Raw genomic sequence first — 26878 nt, 5'->3', positions numbered from 1 at the left:
CATATTTGTCTGCTGCTTGAATCAGAGCAGAAAACATAGAATCATATAGTCATTTAGGTTGGAAAAGACCTTTAAGATCGAGTCCAACCGTAACACTGTCAAGTCCACCACTAAACCATACCTCTAAGCACCACATCTATATGTCTTTTAAATACCTCCGGGGATGGTGATTCATCCACTTCCCTGGGCAGCCTGTTCGAATGCTTGATAACCCTTTCCGTGAAGAAATTTTTCCTGACATCCAATCTAAGCCTCCCCTGGCACAACTTGAGGCAGTTTCCTTTCGTCCTATCCCTTGTTACTTGGGAGAAGAGACGGACACCCCCCTTGCTACAACCTCCTTTCAGGTAGTTGTAGAGAGCAATAACGTCTCCCCTCAGCCTCCTTTTCTCCAGCCTAAACAACTCCAGTTTCCTCAGCCACTCCTCATAAGACCTGTTCTCCAGACCCTTCACCAGCTTCAGTGCCCTTCTTTGGACTCTCTCCAGCACCTCAATGTCTTTCTTATAGTGAGGGGCCCAAACACAGTATTCGAGGTGCGGCCTCACCAGTGCTGAGTACAGGGGGATGATCACTTCTCTAGTCCTGCTGGCCACACTGTTTCTGATACAAGCCAGGATGCTGTTGGCCTTCTTGGCCACCTGGGCACACTGCTGGCTCATATTCAGCTGGCCATCGATCAACACCCCCAGGTCCTTTTCCACCAGGCAGCTTTCCAGCCACTCTTCCCCAAGCCTGCAGCAGTGCATGGGGTTGTTGTGCCCCAAGTGCAGGACCAAACACTTGGCCTTGTTGAACCTCATACAGTTGGCCTCAGCCCATCGATCCAACCTGTCGAAATCCCTCTGCAGAGCCTTCCTACCCTCAAGCAGATCAACACTCCCGCCCAACTTGGTGTCGTCTGCGAACTTACTGAGTTTGATCCCCTCGTCTGGATCATTGATAAAGATATTAAAGAGAATTGGCCCCAACACTGAGCCCTGGGGAACACCACTTGTGACCGGCTGCCAACTGGATTTAGTTCCATTCATGACAATTCTTTGGGCTCAGCCACACAGTCAGTTTTTTACCCAGTGAGGAGCACACCCGTCCAAGCCATGAGCAGCAAGATTCTCCAGGAGAATGCTGTGGGAAACGGTGTCCTAATCTGTTTACCAGGTGTTAAGAAAAAAGGAAGGCCCTTTCTCTGGTCATTGGAGAGAGATTCCCCTTCCCAGCTCCCCCTTCCTCTGTGACCTCTTCACTGAGATCAGTTTTCTATTTAGGTTTATTATTATTGGTTTATTCGTTTCACTTGGAACCTACCTGTCCTTATCTCCTTTCTTTCTCATTTAGCCATACTTAAAGAGGACAATAGCTGGTTACTAGCTGAAGAGGATGAATAAAGCATAGTTTGTCAGAAAATAAAATGAAATGAAGGGCAGGGCATTGAGACATTTGTGTGCATCCATACATACAATTTTGTTGTAAGAGATCAAGCTTAGTCTAGTGAAGAGTAATGCTTGCATTTCTAGCTTTATGTCCTTTATTTTTTGTAAAAAAACTGATCTGATGGTAAAAATCCTTGTAAATACCTTGTATCTGTGACACCGAAGTACTTGGAAAGCAGTGGTCTTTATAACTGGAAGATCCTTTGAATCCTGGAAGAATTATGAGCATTTTGTCTTTGGAGTACTCATTGTTACTGGCAGAAACAATCCTACACCTGTGTCTTTGGCCTTATGTCTGCAAAAGTATTCAATGTGCATTTCTCTTTCAATCAGCAGAGCTATACCTTTTTACAAAAGTTTGAGTTTAAGGTCCTGTGCATTAAAAAGTTTTGGAGTTTTTAAAATGTCTTTTAAACTTTCAGAGTTATTAACTGGTTTGCCTTTACAGCAAGGGATTGTGCCTCTTGTTGGCTGTGATCTGTTAATATGTGAGTAGCTCTCAGGCATTAGGACTAAATTACCATCCTTGTTTTTCATCACCCTAGTGCTTTTACTTTTGTAGTTGTTTAGGTCGGGTCTGCTAAACTAGGGCTTTACAACTTGTGTTCTTTTCTGCTATGTTAGTATCTGGATTGTCATAAGAAATAAGCAGATTTGTGCTCTTCTGAAAGTTTTCAGTTTTCTAATATACTAGAAGCTAGCAAATATACAGGGTCAGTGATGGTACTGAATAAAAAGTATGGGTTGTTCTAATGTATTTAAAGAGCTTCTTTGTGTGCCAGTTGACAGCGGTCTGAGAATACTGTACTGTGTGTTGTGTGGTTTGGGGTTTTTTTGTTGTTATTTTTTTTTTAAATGAGACAAGGCTCAAGTATGAGCCTGTTCCTTTCCCACATTCTCTTGCTTATTGTTCAAATAAAGCTTGGTGGTCCTTTTGCAGTACTAAAGCTGAAACCTTCTCCTAAGCCCATTCAGTTGTATCGGCTGGAATAGGAGCAGTGTTGAGGTTTCCATGGATGTCAGAGAGGTGGGATAAGACCCTTTGCACTAATGCTGTCTGTCACACTCTTTATGATCTGAGTAACCCATGTAGTTAGGAATGCATGCTATGTTTACTCGCCACCTTACATGAACAGAACAACAGTGTTGCTCCCCAAAATATAGTAAAAGATATATTGCAATTTGCATGGCTTTTAGACTGCTCAGTAAGAAATAAGAGTTGTTTGGATTTTGAGGAGTATTAGGAGTTTTTGTTTGCTTACTCAGGTATTTTGTAGACACAGCACCATAGGCTTCATTAAAGTAGTCAGTAAAATATGAAATTTCTCTTCCAGCTAGTGTCATGCGTAGTAGTCGCTATGAATGATGAAGGTCACCAGATATCTTTGCAGCCTCACTTAAAAGAAATACCATTCTTTAGTTTAAGGGAGCTTCAGTAATTGCTATGTTTGTGTTGATAAATTCTTGCTTTAAGTATAAAATGCTTAAATTCTTTTTGTGAGATAGAAGTAACAAATGACAAATATACAAGTAATGGACTGAAAATTGCAGCAATGCATTAGTTTGTATGTTATTACTGGTAATTATGACAGTACATGGAATGCTTTTAGCGATCCTAATTTTATGAAAATGTCAGGAAAATAATTACAATTTCTTCATTTATATAATGCTTGGCCTTTTGGGGCAGCTACTTTTTTTTTTTACTTTATTTTGCAGTGTGGCTGCATAAAAATGGTGTATACTAGTTAGCAATAACTAATGAACTGAAGAAGTAAAATATATTTAACTTTAGAAGAAGCCAAAATATTATCAGTCAGGTTGGGAAAAAGGCAGTATTTTTTTTTTTCTTTTCTCCCAATAATTCAGGTTTGCCATAATACTTACAAAGAGCTTTTATCTATAATGGAGGCTAAGTTTCTAGTTCATTAAAGTACATTTTAAATTTGTACTCCATCTATTATAAAAATATGAGTTGAAAACTGGAACTATTTGGTTCTGAGCATCTTTGCTAATTTGCCCTTAACCCTTCACTTTTCTAGAATTTTTAGACATTTTGACAATCACCATCTTATCTATTTCACAAGGATGTTATGGAACACCATTCGTAGTTGTACATCTGAAATTATTTTTTACAGTGCTTTTCATCCAGCATCTGCACAGGAGGTCAAAATACGAATATAGATTTATTTGGGAGTTGCTTACATGAATTTAAATGGAGGTTAAAATAGGGAGGTTGAAATACCCTGGTTACAGGAAGTGAAACTGCAGATCCAAGTTTGGCAGGGTAGATTCATCTGTGTGCTAGGTTGTTGTATCTATGAAGCACTCAAAAGTTACCAAGAGAAGCTGTCTGCTGTTCTGTGTCTCTTACTCCTCCTGGTTGTGCCTTAAGAGCGATGGGCAGTTCAAGTGCAACAAAAGTAATTCAGGTCTGGTGAGTGCAATGTTTAGCGGGACAGAAAATGAGCCACCTCTTCAAGAAGTACAGAGAAGGGAGTTGGCAAAACAGAAATGCTTGGACTTCCAGGGAGAACATATTCCCTGTACTCATGCTATCCCAAATCCTTAATTGGTTTAATTTCACAGTGATGTGGAAGATTAGTAGAGTATCTTTAATGAAAATTTGCAAATACACAGGAAAACCAGTTGGCAGTTTGAGGTGAGGTGGTCAGCCCATCTGTTTCCGATTTCTACACACATCAGGACACTTTTTTTAACAACTTCCCTGCTGTTGTGAAGAACAAGGACATTGGCAATACCCTTGATATTGCTAAGATACTTATGCCAGGAGCATATTTATGTGGGTTTGGATTTTTTTACCATACACTATATTTTTTTATATTGTGCTGGAATATTTTATGTGACTTGTAGATGTGTGGAACTTGGGTAGACCCAGAGTTAATGTTCTGGCAGAAAATTCTGGACTTAATAAGTATATCTAAATTGCCTGAGATTGTGGGAGATCAGTTCAGTGTCCAGGTAATGCTTTCCAGGCATATATTTCTGAAGAAAAAGAAAGTAGTTGACACTTCTCAGAGTCTTGTAAGATCTCATAAAGTGCACCTCGGAAGGTGCAAAAGCAAGAATAACTGATTAAGCTATGTAGTTGATTTCTCTATAAAGCAATTGCAGTTCCTGGGTTTTAAATTTCTTAGCTCTGATAGTGTCCAACTCTTTTGCCTTGTCATTTCATCCTGTCCCCTGCCCTTCTTTTGTAGGAAGGGAGGAAGGAGTCTAAAAAATTGTGTTCTGACTCCGTGTAGAAATCACTGCAGTCCCACTGCTCCTGAAGTGTATTTCAGTACTTTTTAGAAAGTAATTTTTTAGACTCATGGACTTTACTATTTGAGTGGCACATATTATACTTTGGGAAGTGACATTTCTGAAACTATATAGAGAATTGACTAACTGGAAGTAGAAGAATGCCTGAAAGTATTCAGAAATTCTGAAATGCTCAGAAGCATTTTGAAAAGTATTTACGAAAAGCAGACAGCAATATTCTGCTAATGCTAAATTCATTATTTTGTAATTCTGTATTGTCCAAATATAATTTGAATGGAGGATTTTGGTCTGGCTTTGGATTATTTCTTTGTTACTTGATTCCCTTTAATACCTGTGAGCAGAAATACACACACACACGTGTGCACAATCACAAACACGTATCACGTATTCTTAATAATTTAAGCATCTTTGAGATGCTTTCAAACAATTTCTGTAAAGGTAAAGCTTAAAGCTTCTTTTCATCCCCAAACCAGAAAGTAATTTAACAGAAATGAAAATTAATCAAAACTGAGACTTTCCACCAACAAATGCCAGTCTGTTTTGTCCACCTTCAAAAATGTTTGTCTAAAGAGAAAAATGTGAACAGAAGCAAAGTCTAGTCAGGCTGTATTGCTGCAGTTCCATGATTACTGTTCCCCCGCAACGCATCCCCCTCCCCAAACTGGATAAAAGGAGACATTCCTGTCTCCCTTGTTCTAGCAGTAGCACTTGTGCTGCCGTGCAGCGAACCAGATCAGTACCTTGATACTGAAAACTACCTCTTGGCTTGTTTTTTGGGGGTTAGGTTTCTGCCAGATCAATTCTCTAATTTGGCTTGCTGTGTGGAGTTTTAATGCCAGCTTGGGGGAGGGGGCAGGAGCGTATTTCTGGAGGTGGTGGGGAAAACAGTTCCACCCCTCTCAGGAGCATCTGACACTCTGCGTGGGCTTCAACTGATTGTAAAACTTTAAAGTGTAGAATACTGGTCTATGAGCTACAGTCCATGCTTTCAACATAGAGCTGTCATCCTGAATATTTGGTTTTAGTATTTCTTGCACATGAATCATTCTGTTTTGAAGTAATGTAAACATTTGAGAATACAAAGCATTTAATTATCTCTTTCAAAAAAAAAAAAAAATCCTAAGTCCGGTTCTCTGGCTCAGTTATACCTAAGTGGTAACAAACTGTTAAAATGACAGCTCTAAAAAGATACAACTAAAACCATGAAAATTAGATCTGTTCTGTTTTATTGAAGTCCTTAGCCAATTTTTACACATGTAACCGGATGTTTTAATACTGTTTTTTTTAATTTTGTTTTTTGTTGCCTTCACAGGCTTGAATCGTAACATTTTAATATTTCCCTTAATTTGTTTAGTTACACAATTTGCTGGTAATGCAACAATAAGATATCTATAGGATGAAACAAAGCATACTTTGCCCTTCTGATATTCTTTTTAACCAAAGCAAAACTGTTATGATTTGAAGTTAGTTTATAATGAAATGATTTGAAAAAAAATAAAAGAAAAACAAGAAAACAAACAACACATAAATATACCAGTGAGGATTTATAGCAAACATACCTGGAAAACATAATTATCAGTAATCGAGAAAACAAACAGAACGGTAGTAAATATTTTGACATCACAGTGAACACTTTTAAGAACTACCTGGTTTATATACTATTAGCAAGTATACTTTATATTATGTAGCTTTCCACCTGGCCTTCTCTTCGTGGGAAGGAGAGAATATGCTTAAACAGAATGTGTGCACACAGGTACCAGATGTCATCCAGGGCTCAGTTCTTTTCTCAAAATAAAGTTTTCCACATTGATATCACTCGGACAAAACCCTGAAGAAAAATGAATGACCTTTTTCCTTAGCTAAGGGTCGAGAGTGCACATCCGTGCCAGCCGTGACTCCACTAGAGCCTGCTGCATTAAGCTTTTAGGTGTTCTAAGAAGGGAGTGTTAGTGAAGTTACTCAAGCTGACTTTCCCACAGCATTAAAAAAGAAAGTTTTGCATGAGTGGTGCAATAAAGATGGAGCGAGTACTCTTCAGTGCATTCTGGAATGCTAAGAAGCCATTATTGTCCTGAAAGATCAGTTGTAATACCCACCATATAAAGTACTGCTAGCTAGTTTGAGTACTTGTATTAACAATAAATCTCCACAGGGTTATTTTGCCCAATTTTTTTTATGCTCCCCACTAAATCAGGCCATAATTTTATTGCTTTGTGGTTAGTCAGAAAGATTTCCAAGTAAGCAAATCCTTTCAGCTTCAGTTCATAATACACACTGACAAAGATTTTAAAAAGTTTTGAGAATGTATAGGTTTTCTTTCTGAGGTTATGTGCCTTACATTTTCCCTGGGTAATTATAATAAATATACATACCACTTTTCCTTTTCTAATTTTGGCTTTAACCAAGAGAGCTATTCACCTTTCCATCCTTCAGGCAAATGGTTTCAAGATATAAGTCCTAAATACTCTATTATAACATTTGAATCCAGAGTGACACATATGTCCTGATACGAATACGAGGTTCTCTTCTGGTTTTGTACTGTTGGCGATTCCGGTTGTAAAGAAAGTCACAGAGCCCGGGAGAACGGTGGCATGACAAATAATGGTATCAAAGGATTCTCAGTCTTGAAAATTACACTTAGTGCCATGGTCTAGTTGACAGGGTGGTGTAGGGGCAGCGGTTGGACTCGATGATCCCTGAGGTCTCTTCCAGCCTGGTTGATTCTGTGATTCTGTGATTCTGTGAAAAGGTTTTGCTCTCCATAGTGGAGAAATACGTCGTCATTGAATAGATTATGATGAATAAAAAGATAACTTGAAAAAATGAGTTTTGCAGCTGACAGTGATGGTAGTGAAATAGTTCTTCTGTTGTGCTAGCGGTTTATCACAAAATTATTATTGAAATGTAAGGTCTATGCTACAAGATGGGCAACAAGTTTCTGTAGTACACATGACGAAAACTGTGGTCACAGAAGGACAGCTGAGTATGTGTTAAGAGATAGGTTATTAATTGACTGATTTGTTTTTTATAAGGTTTTGTGTGTAAGTTAAGATTTAGGGCAGTAGGAGCAACTCCTAATAGCAAGAAAGTACCTTGTCATATGAATGTCATGTAGTGTTTTGCAGCATTATGCTAGTATTTATACAACGATTTGGTGAAATATGCTTAAGATTGGTTTTAGTTGCCTTTTGTTTAAGCTAGCAGGATGTAAGAGTGTTCAGATATCAGTATAAGGCACAGGGTGAAATGCTGCTACTCTATAATGTGCACAGTAGGTCAGAGTTTGGTCTGACTTGCCAAGAGTTGATTGAATTGATTGAATCTGACTTGCCAGGAGTTTTTCCTCAGCTGTGCAGTGGTCTTGATTTATTGGTGGATCTAAAACTACTCTAGGAAGAAGTACTAATGGTAATATAGTAAATGTTTAAATAGGCCTTAGGGCTGCATAAAATCAACCCTTGTTCTGAACAATGAAGAATGAAAATATATATATATTTTCCTTTAATCAAATCTGTTGATGGCAAAATTATTCTCTCTCTGTGCTCCATGAAGTCCATGTTCAGCAGGTCACATGCTCTGTGAAAGCACTTAGAGACTCGCTTATCAATGATGTAGTTTAGACAGTCAGTAAAAACAGTCATTAATGTAGTGCGCTCTGTTTGATTTGGACTGATGTGGACTAAGTGACTGAAGAAACTTAGAGAAGGGTATATACTGGATCTCTCCAGCTACAAAACATGGAAAAACAGAGACTTGGTCTGTTCTTACACAGAACATACAACTTCATGGTGAAGATACAAGTTTCACTTGGTTGTGAGTCCTAATGTGTATGTTTTCTAATTATTTATAAGTAAATTCTGATTGTAAAAGGGGATATGAGATGGAAACGTAAAACTACTCATCTCATAATTCACTTTTTATATTCCATATATCCCCTGCTATGCCATACAGCAACATATCCACATCTAAAGCAGTTCTCAGGATAGTATTAAGAACTAAAAGCGAAAATGAAAACTGAACATGCATACACTTTTTTATCTGGAAATCAGATTTAGTATCTCATTTCTTTTTTTTTTCTTCTTTCCTGCTGTATGTTTTTGAAATTTCCAAAGTTTAGTGACATGAGCCAGCTTAGAAACACTGCCAGAATATATTTTTAAGCCTTTTTAACCACTGTCATGTTTAGCTGAAAAATAAAGTGCGGTGTGTATGAAGAGAAAGTGAAGAAAAGAAAGAAGTAAACAAGAGGTTGAAAATATTTTGGAAAACATACCTATTTTTTTAATCTGAAGGCTTAAGTTACTACTTTATTCATGTTTTCATTGTTCAAGTTGTTCATATTGCATAGTATTTCCAGACTGAGGTGGAGAAAACGTGTCATGTTCAGGGAACAGGTATAAATTAGTACATGCCTATTTCATATTCAGATCAATGATCTTAACCTCAAAGAGCTTACAATCAAAATCAAATCAAAATCCCAGGTCCTCAAGATGATGCTTCTTATCGTACATTATATATGGAGAGTAACATGTCCTTTCTGAGAGAACTCAAAGTAAAAGCTTGTGAAGGTTTCAGCAGGGAGATGTTAAAGGTTTAAATGTTGATAATGCAGAAGATGCTCTATGCTAACAGTGCAACAGTTTCAGATGTTTGTTTGTATCCCTCTCTACAAGGTGGATAACAGATAGATGTCACCTCACTAAATAACAAGTATTTATTTATACACTTTTTAGCACTCAGCAGAAAAGTCATAAACCATAACATTGAAAAAGATCTTTAATTTCACATTGATAAAATTAGTGCAGTGTGAACTTGCTCTCTGTTGTCCAAAAAGGAAATCTGAATAACTTCGACGAGATACATCCCAGGGTCCTGAGGGAATTGGCTGTTGTAGTTGCTAAGCCGCTCTCCATCCTATTTGAAAAGCCATGGCAGTCAGGCGAAGATCCCAGTGACTTGAGAAAAGGGAATATCACATCTATTTTTAAAAAGGGTAGTAAAAAGGACCCTAGGAACTACTGAGCCTCTAGTGCAAGATGTCACTGCTTAAGGCAGGAAGGTTGGACTAGATGATCTTTGAAGGTCCCTTCCAACCCAAACCATTCTATGAGTCTATAAGAAAAGTAAGTGCTCTCTAGGAAAAAGCAGATTCTTATGTGCTATTCCTGTATCTGATTAAATAGTTTTATCTATGTTAAAATTAATATTCTCATTACGGAACTAAAATATAAAGGCTTGGTATGAGTCTGTAATAAGTGAGGAGATTGAGAATAGTTTTAAAATGTTTAGGTTTCAAGATTTATACATTGTAGAACTTTTAAATGGAGCCCAAAAAAAATTGACTATGACAGTTCCTTTCATCTCAAGCTAGAGGAATGGACAGGTCACTCTGAAATGCAGCTGGTGAGAGGACACTGCATGGAAACCTCACTGAAGGAAATGAGAACGCTTTACTGTGAGTACTCAACACTACTGGACCCACACTGAGCATCAGTTCTTGGATCAAGCAAATAAAAAAAAATATTTTTTGGTGGTTTAACACGAAAATAGAAGAACCACCTTTTCTGTTCTTTTCTCCTGTTGTCTAGGTTTGAAGAAGAAAGGTTTGAATATTGACATCTCCATCAATTTTCCTTTCCTCACCATACTTTCTCTCCATGGAAAGAAGTGATTAGCCTTAGGAAATAAAGAGAAAAGAAATTGCTTTCTGCTATTATTTGAAAGCACTGTGAAAAGAAATTACTAACTTTAGCCCTCAATTCTGGTGTACACTAGGCCAATGATGAGCAGCAAAAATGGTCAACAGAAAGCAGTTATTCATTTTGAGGCCTTCACAAACAACTGAACAGTGGGTAATGGAGAAAACCAACAGAGAAAATTACAAAGAACAAAGTTGACATTGCCAGAAACTTTACAGGTACTGACTCCCTCCATTTGGCTTAATGTATCTTTAGATATTCAACAGCTGGACAACTTGAGAGCTTTACGGTTTGTCATTTTATAAAGTGCACTGTTTTAGTAGACTTTGCTTTTTTTTTTTTTTTTGACACAAGTTATAATCATCTTTTATGTATAACATGAGCAAAAGCTGAGGGGTATTAATAAAGGATCTATTTTTTTCAAGGAGAAGAAAATGTTCTTAAAGGAACCTGAGCCTCTCTAGCAGTTGTATACAGGGGAGGGAGAAAGCTGAGATTGTTCTAAGTAGAGGTATTTTTAAATTGTTTTTTTTTTTAAATGCATGGTCTGCAGGTCTTAACTAAATGGGACTGAGCATTTTACCTGAGTGAATTTTTGTCTAATTAAAAAAGATGGAAGATTTCTAACTGAAACTTGGCTTGATTTGGAGACACCCACCTTAGAGCTTTTCAAAGTTTGCTATGGTAAAATTTTTCTCAGTTTTTCCGACAAAGTGCTGTGGACATCTTATTTTGTATGACATTCGTAGCTACAATTTTTCTGGGACAGATGATGCCCTGCTAGCTAGCAACCAGAATTGTTTGCAACACTGTGGGGAAAAAATACTATCTTGGAATCAAGTGTATGCATCTTTCAGCACAAATTCCCCATCTGGTAGCAGCATTTCAGTTGGAAGCAGCTCAGATGAACAGGAGAGACATTGTCATTAGAAGGCAAACTGCAGCGTGGCGGGAAGCTGTTCAGCTCTCTAAATTGATATTAGCTGAATCCTGCTAAGCATAATTTTTTTTTTTCTTTCCCCATGCCAACAATTTCAATTACACAATTTCTAACTGTGAGCAAAATGTTTGAAATCATGGCCACTCTTTCAGGACAGCGACAGAAAAAGATACATGCTAGATGGTCGTTTGAGGAGTCTGAAGAACCACTCCATTTCTAAGTTAGGCTTTTTCTCTGTCTGAGTTGGATGTGAGACTAAAATGAGAAGGTTAGTTGTTCTTAAATAGCCAATTGTTTGAAAATTCTTGCATCAAAACTGTCTACTCTCTTTCATAAATAATAGACACAAACAGTAATACATAACGGCATATGTGAATTGAAATATGACTGACCACATAGAATCACAAGTAATTGATACTGGCTTCTGAGAACGAGAGGAGCTGTTTCTCAAACTCACAAAACCTCTGCTTTAGCTGATTAGCAGAAGTAGTTGGATTTGGTTTGTTTCATGTCTTAAGCCTGTAGGAGAGGCTATTCCAAAACGAAAAGTAGCGAAAATGTGAGATTTAATTTGAGATGCGTGATGTCCTGCCTATATAACAGTCATTTTTATACATGAGTGTAAAGATAGAAGTGAATGATTGAGGGACACTGTTTTGCATTGAGAATTTGTTCAGATCTGGGATTCCTGATTGTTGGTCATCCTAGGTACTAGGCGTTACTGAATCTGGTAGCCTGATGGATGCAAGGCTGCTGTGGCTCTGTCTTCACGTTCAGACTGTAGAAAGGCAGTGCTGGTATTTATGAGAGTGTGAAACACACGGCTGCACAGAGCAACGTAAATAGACCTCAGTGCCCTGTCAGCAGCCACCTGAACACACAGCACTCACAGAAACACAGCACAGGCTGCCTCACCCTGTTCTTCCTCTCCAGTTGATTAGGATTAAAGTCTGCTAGGGGGGTGTGTGTGTGTGTGTGTGTACATCTGTGGAGGCACACACAGCATGCAACACTTCAGTAGCTGGCCTTAGATAATCTATTCACTAGCTGGCCCAGATCTCACTGGTGTCCCCAGTTGCTGGCAGCCAAGCAGATAGCCTTGCAGATTTGCAGCCCTACTCTAATTGCTGGTACTCAGACCTCTTCTGCTTGCTGGTTAGTTGAGTTTGAAGTTAACTCTTGTTCACACCAACCCACTCGAAAAAGTGAGCACACTTAGAAACAGGATTTAATGAGAAAATGGGACAGACTTCAGTGACCGAGATCAGGACAAACATGCTGACCAGCTAGCTATTTACAGTCAACTGGTTCCTTTTACCTCCTTTTTCCTCTATCTTACACTTGTTCCTCCCCAATCCACCTTGATTCCTCCCTTTCCCCACCTTTATTCCCTCCCATAAATGTTCTGTAGTAAGTCTCATCCATTTACACAATCCCCTTAACACATCCCATAATAAATTTTACACAGTCCAAAAATGTTCTTTGTCCTGCTTCTCTTAATGAGTCGTACCCTTAATGGGATTAACCCCTCGTTAGCCTGCAGGGCCTTCTGGGATAGCTGTCTCAGTTGACTCATACAGGTGGATTTTGCACTGGGACAAGAGGTGTCTGCAGTGCTTTGCTATCCCTGACAGCACTTTTAAATGACTGGTTAAATGAATCTATGGAATGTTTAAGGCCACAAGTTTTAAGAGTATTTATGCCAGCCTGTAAGGAAACAAACCTTTGACCAAATTCTGCACTCTTCTCAATAAAAGAATACCATGTTTACTTGACCACTGAACTGGAATAATAATCAACAACATAATATAATTATGGTAAAAAAGTTACTGATGGAAGCCTCCATTAGAGCTATTACATTCTTCTGCTGAGAAAACGAAATGGCAATAATTCTATAGCATTGTGTGGTACTGTATTTTTTTCTCTGATGATATTCTGACTTACGTGAACGGTTTCTAACTGAAGGATATATTTTTTAAATAGAAGCGCAGGTAGGAGTCAGGCACAATGAGATTTCCTGCTTCACTAGCTAACCCTATGCAGATTAATGATTCACTTCATCTCTAGCTGAATAATATTAGTGTAGCAAATTATCGTATATAGTAGGATGCACTCTTCTATGTCTTATGAGGCATTCATAAGAAGATACAGCACTATAACTTATGGAACCGTTCCTCGCAATATGTGCTTTGCAGATCTCACTGCTGAGACAATTACCAGTGAAAATGAGACCCAAGGCTCATTTTGTTTCTCATCCTGAGGATTATGTTGTCTATAATTTGGGAAAGGCTTAAAGGACTATTTAGACTATTTCTCTCCCACTCCCATAATTACACTATGGTCACATGAGCAGAACAAGGAGAAAAAAGTGCCAGCTGCACTTTGGCAGCTGCGTTAATGGACTATTACATGCTACTAGGCAGCTTGGTATTGCTCCGTTTTCGCATTTGTATCAGCAAACTTTGGTCTCCAGGTGACATTGTATTGGACTTGTACAAAACCAGATGTGCTCTAAAACTGTACAATTATTACATCAATTGGCATGTGTCAGCTTATTGATGCTATTTGAAAAGTAAACCAGGCATGCTCCACCAATTACCCTGTGGGAATAGAAGCTCAGTGTTATAATTTACTTGGAAAGAAACTCCAGAAAGCTGAGCAGGTTCACTTTTTTTGATCGTGGAAACAAATACAGCAGAACTCAGTGATACATTAGACTTTATTAGTATTAGTATTCTCACGCCACTAAGCTCTAGCTCGTTGTATTATAGTAACCATAATACAATTTGCTAAGTAACTCCACAATAAAAGAAGGATTACTCTTCTACCTGGACAAAGACAGTTTTCCAGTTGGTCGGAAAGTCAGTGTTGCTTCCATGATGTTGACTTGCTTTGAGAATCATCATAAAGCTGCCATTAATTTTAGTATTTTTTTTTCTACACTACTTTATGTCAATTTGTATTATGTCAACTTGTTTAGAAAGCACATTAAAGCATGGAATACACCATTTGTTGTCTCTGTCATAGCACTGTGATGAGCTGGTAGTGACTAGTGTAGCTCTCTAAGCTGGGACAACTGTCTTCCTGATTCATGCAAAAGCTCTACAAGTCTAGTTGTCCCCTAACGAAAAGGTGTTTCTAAGAAGCATGCATTAGCATCCTGTACTTTCTTCACCCTAGTCTTAGTGAGAAAGATCAGGAATAATATCAACCAGGGCATGTTTTTGATGCATGTGCTCACTCATCTTTCCTTGTCTACAGTTAGCATTATCAGCCTACCAACATTCAAAAATTTTGGTCTTTAGTTCCAACTCTGTTTCTCTGCCCAGGAAATAATTTTGTTTTATATAAAACAGTCTTTCAGTTCCACTCGTGAATAGAGACTTGAAAGAGAAAAGAGAATGTTTCACATGTCAGTGGGTTGCAGATAGCTCAGTGCCATTGCAGAAGCCACTACAGGAACTCTCAGAGGCTAAGACAGTAGTAGTAGTCTGGATCAGGCTGAAAACTGTAATTGAATAGGAGTTAAAAACAACCCTTCATGTGTACTCTTTTATTTATGTTAACAAGCTTTTTTCGTTGTCAAGTTTAGATTAAGAGAAATAATGTCCACCCCACTATGACCTGCAATATGCTGTTTTCTTTCCACTGCTTTTTAAAAAAATTTTTGTTGCAGTTTCGTTTACCAAGTATACTAAAAATAATCAAAGTCAAAGGTATATAATGAATTGTAGTCAAATGGTACGCTATCCCAGAAGGTAAGAAATGAGACTTCAAACAAATCTTCAGCAGAATGTGCAGGACGTTATTGAAAGAGGGCTCTAATTTGAAAAATAACTGCAGAAAGTTTCCCTCTCCCACGCAGCATAGTGTTTCAAAGCAAGCAAACAAAAAAAGACTTCCTGTTGATTACACCTCTTGGCCCCACAGAGCCAATGCATCCAAGATGTTTGCAGAGCTAGATGTTATTTTTGGCTAAAGGCAGTTTTTAACATTGCATCTTCTGTGAAATTTTGCAAATTTTAGGACTTCCAGAAGGGAAACTATATATGCACAGCTAAGATTATGAATTTATTGTCAGCTGTGGTGGTTTATATGTCCTAAACCACAGCTCTTCCATGGTAGAAGCCCTAGCAATGTGTTTAACCTTAGTTGTTATCCATTCAACATATAAGGAATAGTCTTACTATGAGAACTTGGGGTAAAATGCTTATTTAAATTTTTTTTTAAAAAATATTTTGAAGTACTCCAGAATGAAATCTCTGTTTTGAACAGCTGGAGCTGAAATAGTTTATTTGGTTTGACTAGATTATGCTGGTGTAAATACAACTTACATTGTACATCAGTTTCTTTACTCATGCAAAGGACAATGTACAAAATAACTCTTGATATACTAGTTCCTTAAAATATACCTGTTGCTCTCTATCTCCCTTAGGAAATAATGAATAATTAAACACTCCAGCTATTTTCTTTCATTTCAAAGAGCTTAACTGGAGGGGAACAATTTGGAGAGGTATATTGATGTTGTGGTTTTCTCTGTTTGTTGTAAATAGTATTGGTGACTGTGATCCAGTATAGTTAAAGTTATAGTTATTTGTGGCCATAATGGAATATATCTATAAATGAGTTTAAGAGAGGAAAGGGCATTTGTGAAACAGGGGACAAGTGATTGCATGATTCTCGTTGAAACAATGGAATGAAACATAGGTTTCTCCTTGTCTCTGGAGATTTTCTTTTGTGCCATTGAAGAAAAATATTGATAACTTGAGATAATCCTCCATGAATGCACAGTTACGCACATGTTTCTCAGGTCAGAATAAATACAACCTCACCCACGTCTTATTCCCTCTGAAAAACTTTGGTCATTAGTGATTTGACTTCTTGGCTGAAATTGTTGTGGATCTTACCATGTTCTTGGCATCGACACAGAAGGCAGGAATGATAGCTGGAGATAAACATTTTATTTGCCTCCGTCATCAAATGTGCTATAATATTTACAGTACTCTGCAACTGAACATAATTTCTATTTTATAATAATACTGGTGTTATTAAGAAAACAATTTGAGTCTTGCTACTGTGTCTGTCATCAATTACTGCAGGACCCTCTTTCACCTGCATTGCTGGTTGTCTAAATATTCACAACAGATTTTGTGTGGACTAAGTCTGAATCATGCAGCTTCTTTACAATGACTATCCGATACAAAAAACATTAAGTGTTGAATCAACACTGTTCTCTCCATGATACTGCCTGGCATCCTCATGTTCAGACTCACAGCACTGAATCTTAAAAATATTAATTTGCTGTATGTTCTGCTTTTCTGATGGAAATAGCTATTTCCTTTCCTTAGCTTCAGTTTTACCTCTGTAGCATCTAGATGTTACTAGGTTTAAAAAACCCAAACAAAACAAAACTGCATCACTCATGTATGTCATTCTGCAATTGCATATGTTTTGTTTGTGGCTTGCATTCCAGCAAGCCTGTAAACAGAAATAAACCTTGATAAATCAATTGAAAAGGCAGGTGAAGTGGACCATAATGAGCATTGATTATATGCTTACATTCTGTTTATAGTGATATTTGATGTGTCTCTGTCCTATAAAGCTTATTTATGGCCACAGTGCTGAATCGTGTTATTTAAACAAGAATGTTCTATAGAATGATTTCAGCATGATGTGATTAACTTTCAGTAGCTTAAACCTATATTTTTCTTAACAGTGGTAAAGTTGTAACAGAGTTTGGCAACTCTTAATCATTGCAGAAAGTGTATGTCTATAAATACACATACAGAAACAAAACCACTTCTACAAATTGAAAACACTTGAAAACAAACTTTACAAACATTTGGCTGAAACTGCAGCTTAGCAATTACCTACTAAGTTATGTGGGATTTAGAGTGCTTTTAAATTCTGTTTTCGAAGTCTCTTCTGGCCTAATGCAACTAAGTTTTTTCAGAAATGCTAATGGAGAATTTATTTCTGTAGTCAAAGAGTTTCAATGGAATCTGAGGCCATATTGCATTTTTAGGAAAAAAAAGGCAAAGTTTAACATATTTACTGTTCATAGTTTGGTAGCTATTAAGAAAGTGAAATGAATTTATAATTATATATTTACATGTGTATTAACAATTTGGCTATTTTTCAGATTTTCCAGATTGCATATGTTATTGTGAAAGCAGCTAACTCGCCTCGACCTGGGAATTGGATATTGGAGCGTTCGCTGGATGGTGTAGACTATCAACCATGGCAGTATTACGCTATCACAGACAGTGAGTGCCTGACGCGCTACAACATTCATCCCCGTCCTGGAACTCCATCCTATATAAAAGATGATGAAGTCATATGCACTTCTTATTATTCCAAAATCCATCCTCTGGAGAATGGAGAGGTAAGATCAGATGTTATTCCATGCCCTGCAACCTGGCAGAAAAAACCTCCTTTGCTTAATTGGCAAATATCTGCCCTGAGTCGACAGAGAGTGTTTTGATATGCTTGAAAAACGGGGAGGTAGTCTATTTGCAATTTTAAAAAACTCATCTTATGTGGTCCTATATAAATGCATACAAGGTACACTCTGGTAAGCATATTCTACAAAGCAAACCAAGAGGTAAAAGCGTTATTAGGTAGAACTAGGCACTAGGATTTTCAGACAGCTTTAGGTGTTTGAAATATGTTCCCGTGTCACTTGTGAACAAAGGTGAGAATACTGGGAAAAATCATGGATCCAGTGAAGTCACTAAAAGACTTGGCTGAGTCGCGTTTTCAGTCCCAGTGTATAAGCTAAATGGTAATGATTTTACTCAAGAGTTTAATTTATTGCATTTAAGAGCTTGTAACTGACCCTCTGCTCCTGCATATACCTATTCATTCTTCTCCTGTCAGAGATCTCTGCTATTTTATCGTGAGTCCAGACACTTGAATCATGGACCAGTCATTTGTTTTAACTGAGGGCATAGAAAAGATGTGGTGGAGGTGAGAATGAGGAACTGTGGTTAAAAAGAGCAAAGCAAATGTAACAACTGTAGCTGAAAATACGGTATTTTCAGCCACTTAAAATGAAGAGAGGGAAAGTAATGTGTACCAAATTCCAAAAACTATATATTTTTTCACAGATTTTTTTTTTCCAACACTTGCTTTGTACATAACTTGGTAATTCAAGGAAATAATGTGACTTGAATGTGCACTAGATCTGAGCTATTTTTTTATTTACAGATTCTTTGATGTCTAATGATCTGTGAAATTTTAGCCTCAATATTTATCCTTCTGTTAATTGTTTCTGTTCCACTTTTTTAATGTCTTATCTCTATATGAAGAGGTACAAACTTACTCTCTTGTGTTCCTCTACATGCAAAGCAACATTCACATAGAAAATTGTTAATATAATTATTTTTGAGTACTGGATATAGATATGTATAGTTTGTTTATGTTCACAGGCAATTTCCAATGCCAGCTGCAAAAACAGAAAAAAATACAGCTTTCAATGAAAATACCCTGCTGATACACTTTAAAAAGATGTGAGCTTGGATCTAAAGGAGTCTTATATGAGTTTTCAGACATGAAATCAGTTGCATGTCTAGGAGGAGTCATCACAAATACTTTGTGTTTGTAGTTGTATCATTTGCAGTCCTATTATTTGAATGGGTATTTGTTCTTGTAAAATCTAGCAGCAGCAGATAAAGTGATTAAAAGAAATAGTGCATACATATGTGCTATGTTTTCAAAATGTTTCTGACTGGGTGCTTTTTGAGAGGTGAACAGAACACGAGTTAGCAGTTTGTCACTTACAATGAGATTTTATACATTTTCTTTGGGAGAACAAATCTGCAGTGAAAAATATAATGCCAAAGTAATTATTCCAACAATTAATTTAATTTACATTGTTCAATTTCTTTGATTATCTAATTCTCTTGCAGACACATATTGATTCCAGTATTCTGCTGTCCTCTTGGTTAAACCAGTGCCTTCTTGTGTTCTGCATTGGGTCGGTTAAACAGCAAAGGGCTTTTATTCAGCATGCTGGTATATATATCCATGACTGAAACATTGGCTTAAGCCCTGCTGAATTGAGTGGAACTTAGTTCTGATCTTAAGTGGGTGATTAATAATTTTTAACTTGGCCAGAGGTGCTCTAAGTGGTGTTTTGTCCTGAACCTAGTAAATGACCAGCATCTGTTAAACAGTTTCTTTAAATGAGAAGATGACTTTGAAGAGAGGTATGCATCTGTTCCATTCCACTTGGAAAGGGGGAATTGTTAGTGTCGTGGTTTAACCCCAGCTGGCAACTAAGCACCGCACAGCCGCTCGCTGACTCCCCCCTGGTGGGATGGGGGGGAGAATCAGAAGGGCAAAAGTGAGAAAACTCATACAAATATCAGATTTACTTGCAATTGTGTTGTAGGTGATATTTGTCTGGCTCCTGGTCTTTCAGTGGAACTACATCTGCATATCGTTTATTTTTATTCCAGGGTAGGACTTTTGTTCTATGTATCAGATAGATAGTACAGACAATTTGTAAGACTGACAGAGCTATGAAACATACATTAGTACCTTTCCTTTGCTTCAAAACTCATGAACTATTTAGCCACACCATTCTGGTGTACGCTCAGGAAACCCAATGAAGTGCAGAAGCAGCGTAGGTTGGCAAGCCAGTTTCAAAGCCAAATCTACATCTACAGTAGTGTCTTAAGTTAGAACTTACCAACTTAGAAAAAGCAGAATATGTTCTTTTCAAATATACTTTCAACGAACATTTTAGTCAGTGACTTGATTGATTAGAGTATTTCCAGAAATGTTAATTCTAAGCAAAATATTTTAGGCATTTAATAGTGTCACTGTTTGCACCAGTAATATTCTCTTGGCCATTCACAGAATTAAAACCAGCAATGACTACAACAATTATTTGCATGAAATAATTTTCTTGAATATTTTCATGAATTAATGGAAAGTTTCATAATGACAGCTTCTGAATGAAAAAAAATGTAGGCTTGAATGCAGAAAGATTGTTAGCATTCCAGTTTCCATACTGTCTAAAATCAGTTGTACCTGAAAAAATCATAGGGAGACCAGAGTGTCTCTATATCACACTGGCAAAGTTAGACTTTTAGCATTAGTGTTTCTGATATGCTGTCAATAAATGTAAATCTAAAGTTTTCCGAAATAGTATTTCAAAATGAAAAAGAAAGTTCCACTATCTCAGTGTCCTCAAGCCAGAAAAAGAACTGAAAGAGATCAGTTACATCAACAACTTACTCATTAACTTTTATTGAATTGATGTTACTTGCTTTCATGGTGATTTTTTTTGGCACTAGCTGAGAAAGAGTTGTTTTATGTGAGGGGTAGTAACTGGCAGGATGAGGGTGCTATTTTCAGGTAAAGAAGAATGCCCATTTTGTGGCATTTTAATCTTTGCTTAAACACCATATCAGAATGGTATTTCTTTTTTCTTTATTTCCTCAGATGATCTTTAGCTTAAGAACTAAAAATTAGTGGGTTACCATAGTGATTTTTGCTTAATTTCCCTGACACAGGAGCCTCTGATGTTTACATCTAGTTTGTACCTTTTTTATTGAAATCTTTCTTCTTCTGCTAGACTACAATTTGTGTGACAGCTTCTTTACCTTGATGACTAGATGGATGTAAGGCTCTGGACATTAACTTTCAATGTCATCATTTTTTTTTTTCCTGTGAGGTGTATGAAGGTTTCTTTTAGTAAATGCTTGTTTGAACTAGCAGTTATAGTATTTGTATTTTGATGCATGGGAATCTTCCCTCTTGCTTGCAGGTGTTTCAAAGCTGGACCCTCTGAAGACTTCAGGTGCACCAGTTGATCACTATAACATGTTCAGAAAATGTGTATCTTTTCATTGAAAATGACACATTTTACTTAACCTGTAGCTTGATAGGAAATAAAATAGTAGGTTACACTTAGAGAAAGCATTCTTCACACATACATAGGTATAGAGTATTTTGTACAGGCTAGGAGAAAGTATTTGTTTTGTTGTTTCTTTAATAAAAAGTACTTCTCTGTGCAAGCAGAGATTGAAAGTCAAATCCAGTGAAAACAGTGGGAGAAAGGTTTGATTGATAGGAAAGCACTTGCCTTCACTAAGTCAAGAAAAAACCCTCATATTCTGCGAAAATTGGAGTTTCTCTACAATAAGGCTTTCTGAAAGTACAAAAACCAAGAGAAGGGTGTGAATTTAATTCCCACCTTATTAAATCTTAATTGGTCTAGCCAGTTGACTCACTGGTCCATATTAGTGTCATCACATACAGGAGTTCTGTCAGAAAGTTGTTCTTCAAAAATTGTAATCATAATTGTTGTGTGGAAGTTATGTAAACTTAAAAGGAGAAGAAATCCCTCCCTCTTTTTGGGCAGGATCTGTTTTCAGAAGATGCTGCCTCAAAGGATATTTCTGCATTTATGTAGAGTTTAGGTTACACAGAAGTTACAAATCCTGAGCATTATTTGTCAGTTTGGTAGGCAGACTTAAAATGAAAAGGAGAGATTAAGAGAGCAGCAGCTAAAGTGGCTGCAGATGAGGAATACTTTTCCTTCAAAAGTGTTTCTGTGTGTAAATGTGTGCATGTAGCCAATGGAAAAATCCCTTGGCAGGACACAGAAATAACATTGGTCTCTTTTTCAATCCCTGTTGCCCTTTGCCAGAAATATCAGATGCAAAGTGTTCTCCTGAAGTTCTTGCTCAGGGTAGTAATGCTATCTAGTTTCTACTTCCTGGTGATGTAGTCTGCACTTGCTGTTAACCTTGTGGTAGAGACTAGATGCACAGAACAATGTTGAAACAATTCCTAGATGTTTTTGACTCCTACCCAAGCCAGAGAGAGATTAGAGATCTGTCTTACTCTGTCTGGCTTTTCAGGAACACATTCAGCTTGTATTAACAATGTCAGTATAATAGAGGGCTGGGGCGAGCAGTGAGGGAGATGAGTTAGTTAAACATTCATTATCCCAATCCTTAATGAAAGCTTTTACATTTACAACTTTTTTTTTTTTTGTATCTCATACCTCCACATCATCAAATACACTTGTGCAACTGTGAGCTTTTTGGATTTTGGCAACATTGTTACTTTTTTGGTTACTTTTTAATTACTTTTTGTTACCTTTTTGTGGTTTTTTTTGCAACATTGTTACTATTTTTCTTTTGGCAACATTGTTACTTGTTTTGTTGTCATTCATATATCCTGGAGGAATGAAACTGAGACGTAGATTAGCTGTATCAGGATGCTGTGAACATCACTGCCTGCTAATTGCTGGAATACTAATTTGGTGTCATGAGAAGAAATCCATAAATGTATCTCTGACACAAATTGTAACCAATGAAGGAAGCCATATATTTGTGATTTCATAGAATCATAGAATAGTTTGGATTGGAAGGTACCTTGAAGATCATCTAGTTCCAACCCCCTGACACAGGCAGGGACACCTTTCCACTAGGCCAGGTTGCTCAAATCCTCATCCAACCTGGCCTTCAACACTGCCAGGGAGGGAGCATCCACAGCTTCTCTGGGCAACCTGTTCCAGTGTCTCACCACCCTCACAGTAAAGAATTTCTTCCTAATATCTAATCTAAATCTACCCTCTTTCAGTTTAAAACCATTCTTCCTCATCCTGTCACTTCTTGCCCTTGTAAAAAGCCCCTCTCCCGCTTTCCTGTGGGCCCCCTTCAGGTACTGGAAGGCTGCTAGAAGGTCTCCCCGGAGCCTTCACTTCTCCAGGCTGAACAGTCCCAACTCTCTCAGCCTGTCTTCATAGAAGAGGTGCTCCAGCCCTCTGATCATCTTCATGGCCCTCCTCTGGACTTGTTCCAACAGCTCCGTGTCCTTATGTTGGGGGCCCCAGAGCTGGACACAGTACTGCAGGTGGGGTCTCACGAGAGCAGAGTAGAGGGGCAGAATCACCTCCCTCGACCTGCTGGCCACGCTGCTTTTGATACAGCCCAGGATACAGTTGGCCTTCTGGGCTGCAAGTGCACACTGCCGGCTCATGTTGAGCTTCTCGTCAACCATCACTCCCAAGTCCTTCTCCTCAGGGCTGCTCTCAATCCATTCTCTGCCCAGCCTGTATTTGTGCTTGGGATTGCCCCAACCCACATGCAGGACCTTGCACTTGGCCTTGTTGAACATCATGCGGTTTGCACAGGCCCAGCTCTCAAGCCTGTCAAGGTCCCTCTAGATGGCATCCCTTCCCTCCAGCATGTCGACCGCACCACACAGCTTGGTGTTGTTGGCAAACTTGCTGAGGGCGCACTCAATCCCACTGTCCATGTCGCTGACAAAGGTGTTAAACAGGACCAGTCCCAATACTGACCCCTGAGGAACGCCACTCGTCACTGGTGTCCACTTGGACATTGAGGCATTGACCGTAACTCTTTCACAGAATCACAGAATCAACCAGGTTGGAAGAGACCTCAGGGATCATCGAGTCCAACCGTTGCCCTGACACCACCCTGTCAACTAGACCATGTCACTAAATGCCATGTCCAGTCTTTTCTTAAACACATCCAGAGATGGTGACTCCACCACCTCCCTGGTCAGCCCATTCCAATGTCTAATAACCCTTTCTGAGGAGAAATTCTTCCTAATGTCCAACCTGAAGCTCCCCTGGCAAAGCTTGAGGCTGTGTCCTCTTGTCCTTTGAGTGCAACCATCCAGCCAATTCTTTATCCACCGAGTGGTCCATCTGTCAAGTCCATGTCTCTCCAATTTAGAGACAAAGATGTCATGCGGGACAGTGTCAAATGCTTTGCACGAGTCCAGGTAGATGACATCAGTTGCTCTTCCCCTATCCACCAGTGCTGTAACCCCATTGTAGAAGGCCACCAAATTTGTCAGGCATGATTTGCCCTTAGTGAAGCCATGTTGACTGTCACCAATCTGTCAAGAACCGATAAGGTTCCACCAGAGGGGGAGGTTCTACAGCTATGATTGATCAGATCGCAACCCTCCTCGGTCAGCCCTGCCCAGCCGGCAAGGGTCAGAGCCCCCTAAAAACTCCACGGTCAGCCCCACCCATATGGGTTAGAGCCCCCTTAAAAATAATTTCCCCCTCCTTTCCCTCCTGATGCACTCGGGAGCAGCAAAGGATTCCCCTCCCCTATGAAAGGGTTCTTAGCTGATCCTTGAGACGAAGATAAAGCACAAAAGAGGCACGGTATTGATTCACAATGGGCTATGTTTACTTGGAGAAAGATGAGTGGATAATGAAATTTTGTGAAAGAGGAGGAAAGACACAGAAATGAAACCAAGAGACAGAAGGAAAAATAGGCTGAGATTACAGACAGTATAGCAAGGATAGGATAGTCACCACCCAGGATCCACTGGCGTCCCTCAGGTCCTCTGTTTGTCTTCAGTGTTCAGTCTTTTGGTGGTGGTCCGGCCACGTGTGTCGGTGGTGGTCTTCCTTTATACCTTGCAGGCAAGGAGGTGGGTTTCATCATCTTGACAACGGTGTCTTGACAACAGCGTGGCTCCAGTTTTGCATATGCGCATACTTCTCATGCTCTGTTAACGTGCCTTAGGCCTCACTTATCACTCAGAGTAAACAGGATGTTCTTGGTGGGCTGCTTGCTCAGCCCGGACAAATGGTCAGTGACTGATAAGCAGAAGAGTGGTATACAGCATCAACAAGCTTGTGGACTCCACAGCCCCCGCTGTCTCACCAGTCAAGCCGGCACCACAAGCAAACTTTGAGACAATAAATCACTTTACATTTCAGTCTCTCACACCAATCACCTCCTTGATTTCCGTGTGCCTCAGTATAGTTTCCAGGAGGATCTGCTCTATGATCTTGCCAGGCACAGAGGTGAGACTGACTGGCCTGTAGTTCCCCAGCTCTTCCTTTTTTCCCTTCTTGAAGATGGAGGTTATGCTTCCCCTTTTCCAGTCAGTGGGAACTTCACCAGACTGCCACAACTTCTCAAAAATGATGGATAGCGGCTTAGCAACTTCATCCACCAGTTCCCTCAGGACCCATGGATGCACCTCATCAGGTCCCATGGACTTGTGCACCTTCAGGTTCCTTAGATGGTTTTGAAACTGATCTTCTCTTACAGTGGGCGGTTCTTCATCCTTCCAGTCCCTGCCTCTGCCTTCTGCAACTTGGGTGGTGAGGCTAGAGCACTTGCTGGTGAAGACAAAGAAGTCATTGAGCACCTCAGCCTTCTCCATATCCCGGGTAACCAGGTCTCCCGTTTCCTTCCGGAGAGGGCCCACATTTTCCCTAGCCTTCCTTTTATCACTATAGAAGCATTTCTTATTGTCCTTGACGTCCCTGGCCAGACTTAATTCGATCAGGGCTTTAGCTTTCCTAACCTGGTCCCTGGCTGCTTGGACAATTTCTCTGTATTCCTCCCAGGCTACCTACCCTTGCTTCCACCCTCTGTAGGCTTCCTTCTTGTGCCTGAGTTTATCCAGGAGCTCCTTGTTCATCCATGCAGGCCTCCTGGTGTTTTTGCCTGCCTTCCTCTTTGTCGGGATGCATTGCTCCTGAGCCTGAAGGAGGTGGTCCTTGAATACTAACCAGCTTTTTTTGGCCCCTCTTCCCTCCAGGGCTTTATCCCAAGGGACTCTCCCAAGCAGGTCCCTGAAGAGGCCAAAGTCTACTCTCCTGAAGTCACAGAATCACAGAATCAACCAGGTTGGAAGAGACCTCAGGGATCATCGAGTCCAACCGTTGCCCTGACACCACCCTGTCAGCTAGACCATGGCACTAAGTGCCATGTCCAGTCTTTTCTTAAACACATCCAGAGGTGGTGACTCCACCACCTCCCTGGTCAGCCCATTCCAATGTCTAATAACCCTTTCTGAGGAGAAATTCTTCCTAATGTCCAACCTGAAGCTCCCCTGGCGAAGCTTGAGGCTGTGTCCTCTTGTCCTATCGCTAGTTGCCCGTGAGAAGAGGCCAACTCCCACTTCACTATAACCTCCCTTCAGGTAGTTGTAGACTGCAATAAGGTCACCTCTGAGCCTCCTCTTCTCCAGTCCAGGATGGTGAGCTGGCTGCGTGCCCTCCTTGCTGCCTTATGGATCTTGAACTCCACCATTTCATGGTCGCTGCAGCCAAGGCTGCCCTTGAGCTTCACGTCCCCCACCAGCTCCTCCTTGTTGGTGAGAACAAAGTCCAGCATGGCACCTCTCCTCGTCAGCTCCTCTATCACTTGGAGAAGGAAGTTGTCATCCACGCATTCCAGGAACCTCCTGGATTGCTTGTGCCCAGCTGTGCTGTCCTTCCAACAGATATCAGGGTGGTTGAAGTCTCCCATGAGGACCAGGGCCTGTGAATGTGAGGCTACATCTGTCTGTCTGTAGAGGGCCTCATCTGCTCGGTCTTCCTGGTCAGGTGGCCTGTAACAGACGCCCACTATAATGTCTCCTCTCCCTGCCCTCCTGTTAATCCTGACCCATAAGCTCTCTGTCAGCTCCTCCTCCATCTCCAGTAATCATCCTAACAAGGCAACAGAGAGGTGAAATTTCAGGATGCAGTAAATATTTCCTTGTACTTAAAAACAGAA

General features: G+C 39.4%; 1 protein-coding gene across 1 annotated transcript in view; it reads left to right on the top strand.

The window, feature by feature from the left end:
- Positions 1-26878, top strand: part of LAMA2 (laminin subunit alpha 2) — a 400132-nt gene that overhangs the window by 109896 nt on the left and 263358 nt on the right. Inside the window, 1 exon segment of the mRNA XM_068416012.1 lies at positions 17494-17736. Within this exon segment, the coding sequence (XP_068272113.1) occupies positions 17494-17736 (243 nt within the window).

The sequence above is a fragment of the Nyctibius grandis genome, chromosome 1 (genome assembly GCF_013368605.1).
Source record: "Nyctibius grandis isolate bNycGra1 chromosome 1, bNycGra1.pri, whole genome shotgun sequence".
In the NCBI taxonomy this organism is placed as follows: domain Eukaryota; kingdom Metazoa; phylum Chordata; class Aves; order Nyctibiiformes; family Nyctibiidae; genus Nyctibius; species Nyctibius grandis.
Note: the sequence above shows the minus strand (reverse complement) of the source record. Positions and strands in the feature narration are given on the sequence as shown.